The sequence below is a fragment of the Pleurodeles waltl genome, chromosome 1_2 (assembly GCF_031143425.1).
Source record: "Pleurodeles waltl isolate 20211129_DDA chromosome 1_2, aPleWal1.hap1.20221129, whole genome shotgun sequence".
Taxonomy (NCBI): Eukaryota; Metazoa; Chordata; class Amphibia; order Caudata; family Salamandridae; genus Pleurodeles; species Pleurodeles waltl.
The window spans coordinates 976,686,336-976,692,284 of NC_090437.1; the positions used below are offsets into that span (position 1 = coordinate 976,686,336).

Below are 5,949 nucleotides of genomic sequence, written 5' to 3' on the forward strand. Positions count from 1 at the left end.
GGCGCTAGGCGGCCAAAAGTGCGCCGGTGCAAGGCCCTTCGAAGCAGCAAGGTGGCTTGTTGTTTTCTGTGAAAGATTGATACATCTGGACCAAGGTTTTTAAGTTCCTTCAAATGACATCTTAGAGACCAAACAGTGAATAGTACCTTCTGAGTCCCTCCACCACTTCCCAACACACTACGTCCTCTGCTCCTCCACCTGGCAAGCCCCCAGTTCAGGCAGAGTACCTGGAATTAAGCACTTCCACAGGCAGCACAGGAGCAAGAAGGTGGCTTCAGCCCCAACACCCAGTTCCTCGTGGCCACGCACTTTGTCCTCCCACGTATTTTTTTCAATATTTGCTAAATTGTCGCATTCAGCACTTGCCACTTGAGCACAAGCAACAAAGCATTGCAACAGAGACAGCAATAAAACTCCAAACTACAGAGTAAAAGATAGGCTCCTCTGGATTTTTTTTTTTTATTGTACACAAAATAAATAAATTACATTTAACGAACGAAAAGCACACAAGGCTTTTTTAAAGTGCATTTTGTAAAAGGCGGTAAACGTTTATCATCATGGGCTCAGGAGACAGACATCTTTACAGCATGGGCACATCTGTAAGTCATTTCTATAAAGTCAGGGTTGCTGGGCTCCCCCTCAGGGTGGCATTGACAGACTGCCCTACTTCAATGACGGCAGCTCTGTGGTTCCTCTCCCTCGTTGAGACCCAAGACCACAAACCCACACTGAACCTTCCTATGCTCCTTCAGCTAGGCAGGTACTGAAAGACCTGAAAAACACTGACTCCTTTCTGTCGGGGACCCAGGGCCCCAAACCCACTTGAACATCCCCCTACCCCTCCGAAGGCGTATTCTTTCCTTGGCTGAGACCCTAGGCCGGTGAACATAATACAGGCAGAGGCTCAGAATGCGCATTCATCTGGTGACTTAGACGGGGGTGAAGGTCTACAGTACAAATCCACTGACAGACAACAGGCCTGAGCAGTCGCTTTTCTTGGCAGCTGAAAGTAGTCTGGAGACAACAGTTTCAAGCAAACAAATTTAAAGTATGTGCATGATATTTTTCGATGAATAAAAAGTTTTGAACTATGTATTAAAAAAGTGTGTTCACTCATCAAACCTATGTTTATGTATGGATACATGAGAAACTTTTTTTTTTAACATTCAGTTTCTGTTTATAGTGTCCTTTAAACATAAAGTTGTCATATATTCTTCTGCAACTTTTTTTTTTTTATGCGGTGACACTGGCAAGCAATCAGCCAACTGACCAACTGCTGCTGGCTATTCAAAGTTCTTCATTTCTACCACGTATTCCTTTAGCGCTCTGTTCAATCGCCAGGATAGTGTATTTTTCAAAACATCGTGTCTATTGCATCTCCGCCACATGACATCCTCGACACAAGTCTGTTTTCACTTTTCATTAACGGAAGCTTTCATTTCCGACTCGTTCAATCCCTTCAGGTGTCTCAGGTGCTTCCACCAGAGCCTTTAGTTGGGTGGCCGTGCCCAGACCACAGCGTCCACCACACATTAGTCTGCTTTAGGCGGCCTCGTTCAGGCCACAGCCTCCACCACTCATTTGCTTGTCTCTAGTCGGGTGGCCCCGTACAAGCCACCGCTGTACCACAAACTCTTGACCTAGTCAAACTGGACTGAGTCAATACGGCAGCCATCCTTCGGCCTGCGCCCCCTGGCACGCAGAAGCCATGCCAGCGCTTAACACTCCAAAGCTGGAAGTTTCAGGACCGTGCCCTGCGAAGATCAGAACCAGATTCCGCGCCGGCCTCCCTCAGACAGAGGTGGCGGTCCTCACTTTGGCAGACAGGACCTGCTTGAACCTTCGCTTCAGGTCCTGCATGTTTGGCGACTTGGGCCGCGGGATCAGCGAGGTCTTCCTCTTTTCGGGCGTGCAAGCGGCCTGGTGCTTGCTGATCTCCTTGCAGAGGAGGTGGAAGGCATTGTAGACGTCGTTGTAGTTCTCGCTGACGGACACCTCGTAGAAGGTGCAGCCCAGCGCGTGCGCCAGCTGCAGCCCCTGCTGCGGCTCCACCTGCTTCACGTGCAGCAGGTCGGCCTTGTTGGCCACGATGACGATGGGGATCCGGCTGTCCGGGTGCAGCTGCCGCACGTGCTGGTGGAGGTGGCCGATGAGCTCGTAGCTTTTGCAGTCGGTGACGGAGAAGACGATGACCACGGCGTCGGCCCACTGAAGCGACCGGTTCAGCTGCTCGTGGCAGTTCAGGCTGTGCTCACCCAGCTGAAAGGAAAAGGTCGACACGCTTAGCACACCAGCTCAAGCCAGACTCCCTTCAACACCCACTGCTTCGTCCCAACACACTGCTCACGAGCGCTACAGCTCTTTTCAGACACATGGCCCGTCTTTCACCTTTTGCAGGTCTGGAAATGTTGATCCAGCTGCAAAAGTTGGAATGACTGCCCCAGATCATGTCACGCCCAGCCACAGCGTGGAGTGGAATAATCTGCCTTCAGAGAGAGGCTTTGTAGTGCCGCTGGATGGGAAATGAACTGGCTAGACAGCGAGTCTGGAAAAGGGAGGATGTAAGCCGCACACATTTATAAACTGGACCGGTGCCCGGTCTGAAAGTAATACCAAGCGCTATTCTTCCGTGTGTGCGGCTGAGGCCCAGTGGCGGCATCACATCTGTCATTCTCATCAGACATAATGTCTGCGGACCCCCTCTCCAGGCTTCTCCACAGACCAGCTTTTCTGGGAAAGTGCCCTCAAATTATTTATATATGCGCGTGCAGCGTTAATGTGAACTGGCCAGACAGGTGTGTTTTATTTGAACTCTATATGCTAAATTAAACTCAGTTTATCTTTAAGGATACAATAATGTTTTAAACCACCCGCTCCCTCCAGGTGCGAGTCAATGTAGGACCTTGGAGGCACTTGAGATGGGGTGGAAACTGCCACGTGCGTGTGTGGTGGGTTGGTCCAGGGGGACTGGGATTGATTTTTCCTGGCAATCTCTTCAGAGTGGTTTTGTTCTGACACCAAGGTCCCTGTAAGTGTTCAGTCACCTCAATATTTGTAGGCTGTGGGACAAGGGTGGGAACGCTCATGCACTCGTGGCAGCGATGGGCAGTTTTTAGACCTTGCGGCTGTACCTTACCAACGACACCAACAGAATCACGCATACAAATGGAGAACACCGGTACATGAAAGGCATTTACCTGGACTCCGGGGGTGTCCTGCACTTGGATTGCAAGGGTTTCTCCGTCCACCTGGACTTGCCTGCTATACAGATTTCCTGAAAACAGAACAAGTACTATTAGATTTCTGCGGGTGGCACCTACAGCTCCACGCAAGCGCGCACACACACACACACCACTGGCAATCCGGGATGTTAAGTGTTAGAAGTACAGGGGAATGAATGAGATTAGCATGTCGCGCAAAATGCCCCCTTGGCAACCACAGGGACAGGCTTAGCTCACACCAGAAGCTGTTCTGGGAACCATACTCCCACAAAAGGTTGCAGGGACAGAGGTACAGGATTCGGCCGCCACCAGTAGATGGGGGAATATCCTGTCCACCTCAATAACTGAAAATAGCCTCGCCAACATAACTAGAAACATAACCATCTACTAAGGGCGGTAAATTATTGCTGCCACAATGTGTAGATTATATGGGGGCGTGGCACAGCCTGACCACAGCGATCTCGTGAATTCTGAACTCACGCATTCTGTCAAGACCGTGACTTCGAGCCTCCTTACCTGCATTCCTTTCGTAGTCTCCAATGAACCGTTTCGTGAGGAACCTCACCACCAGGGCTGCAAGAGAGAAGAGGCACCTGTCAGACTCCACAGTGCAAACAGGCATACAAGTCAAGGCATTAGTCATGCATCCCTCCAAATGACTGTGCTGCCTTCTGCCGAGCCTGACACTCTGAAGGAAACGAGCAATCCAGATCCCTTGTCTCCCCCACACTTCCTACCCCCGGGAGCAGCAGCTGCACAGACACAACTTCCGCTTCCTAATCCAATCTGTTCCGCACGAAGATTGTGTGATCCTCGCATGCCGCGAGACCTGGCAAGCACCAAGACTGAGACACACTCACTGTGGAGTGAATAATGTCGGAGAGGGAGCAGAGTTCTGTGCCTAACATGCAGATCTAACGTTAGACAGAATGCCACGGAGTTAGATAACAGGACAACATAGCTCAGTGGGCTTATATGCGTGTTGTAAATGTTTAAATGTAACCATAGGGTCACAGGTTCGCTCAAGGTCGATAACAAGAGCAAAACAGAATAGGTAATAATATCGCCTAGGACAGACCCTTCAGTGTGCGATTTGCATTTCAGTATCATGCATGTTAAATTGCTTTCTGATAACACCTGCTAACTACCTCTTTTTCGGAGAACAAAAAAAATCACCTGCCACAGTTTTCAGGTGACCCTCTCTAAACCAGGGACATGAGCTAAATTTGCTGAAATCTACCGGGACAGATAGTGAACAACCTGGATCTGTCCGGGCAAATCCTGGACGCCTGGTCACCCTAAAACTACGTTATGTGGATATTGCCAAACCTTCTCATATTTGGTAGATCCCACGTGCAGTTTTTTTTCTATACAACTATTCTACATATATCTGCATGCAGAGTGGACATGTGCACAATGCAGTACAAAAACTGCACTCATTGCCACAATGCAACAACTAGGGGGACTCACCTGTTTTGCCAACGCCACTGGCCCCCACAACGGCGATCTTGATGACCCGTCCCCCGGCCGGACTGCTCCCGCAGTCGCCGGTGCCCGGAGGATACTCAGCGATGGTGCACATGTTCTGCATCAGGCGCATCCTTCGACGAGAGGAAGAGATGGGGCGTGCCTCCAAACTAACCACGTTCCTTCTCAGAGCCGTGAGATATCCGAGAGAGTTCGCAGGATAAGTGCAGAGGGGAGACAATGAAGGCAGACACAAGGAGCCAGAGGTTGTCCGGGTTACAAGAAGGATTCAGATCAACTCCTCTTGTTGCTGTCTGTTTTGAGCGGTGGAGCGGTGCTCCCGCGGTTTTGTTTCCTTGCGGAGGGCGCCAGGCCCCGCCTCTACCTCCCAACAGCCAATCACAGCGTGTCTGTGCTGGAGCCGAGGGATCAGGACCGATGCTCCTTGTAGCAAGGCCCCTCCTCCCGCTTCCACCCTCCACTCCGGACACAACCAGTTTCACTTCCCGGCCCAGCGCCGTACATTCCGTCCTCACCCGCGCACAGGCCGAGGGAGCGCGCGCCCCCAGGGCACGGAACCTGCGCCCCGGGCAGCCCCGGAGCAGGGCTCGAGACACCTCCTGCTGCTCCCTGTTGTCAAGGAAGGGGGTGGGGCTCCTTGGTCTTGGGGTTTGGAAGCCTGTGCAGTAGGTTAACTTTGCTGGCGGTTAACATGAGTAAAATTGTTTTATTTTGCATGGAACCACTATGTGAAAGTGTAAATGTCCATTGTTCCTTTTAAGAATACAACACATTATCTGGTATTTTTTTTAACCCTCCGTAACTGTCCATGTAAGGACATATTACTGTAATGCGCTCTAGCACTTTCGGGTTGCCGCGCTATATAAAAAATGTATACATAACAATTCATAAATAAACTGAGTCCCAATTTTAAAAAAAAATCTGTGTGCCGGCAATAAGTTTCACATTGTGTGCATGTGTGAGCTGACCCTGTCTACACGGGTTTGAGCAGTGGCGTACCAAAGGACCCTGTAGACCCTGCAGTCCACCCCCCCCCCCCCCCCCCAAAGACCCCATCCACCCCCAACCCCAGCACAGTACTCTGGCCTGAGAGCTCCAGAGTGAATCCGGAGGTGGGGCCCTCCATGTATTGTGCGAGGGGGGGTTACGTTTTGTTATGCCACTGGGTTTGAGGGAGGGTGAAGGGACTGAAGGAGGACAAATACCGAGTGAGTACGCCTCCTACCCGGGAGCAACATTT

The 5,949-nt window shown here is 50.8% G+C and overlaps 1 protein-coding gene across 1 annotated transcript; it reads right to left on the reverse strand.

The window, feature by feature from the left end:
* Positions 1-435: 435 nt before the first annotated feature.
* Positions 436-5,009, reverse strand: RASL11B (RAS like family 11 member B). The gene is made up of 4 exons (XM_069201336.1): positions 4,692-5,009; positions 3,738-3,794; positions 3,198-3,274; positions 436-2,259 (listed from the first exon to the last, which is right to left on the reverse strand). Exons 1-4 carry the CDS (start codon positions 4,819-4,821, stop codon positions 1,792-1,794), a joined length of 732 nt encoding a protein of 243 aa, XP_069057437.1. The 5' UTR covers positions 4,822-5,009; the 3' UTR covers positions 436-1,791.
* Between the last annotated feature and the right edge of the window lie 940 nt (positions 5,010-5,949).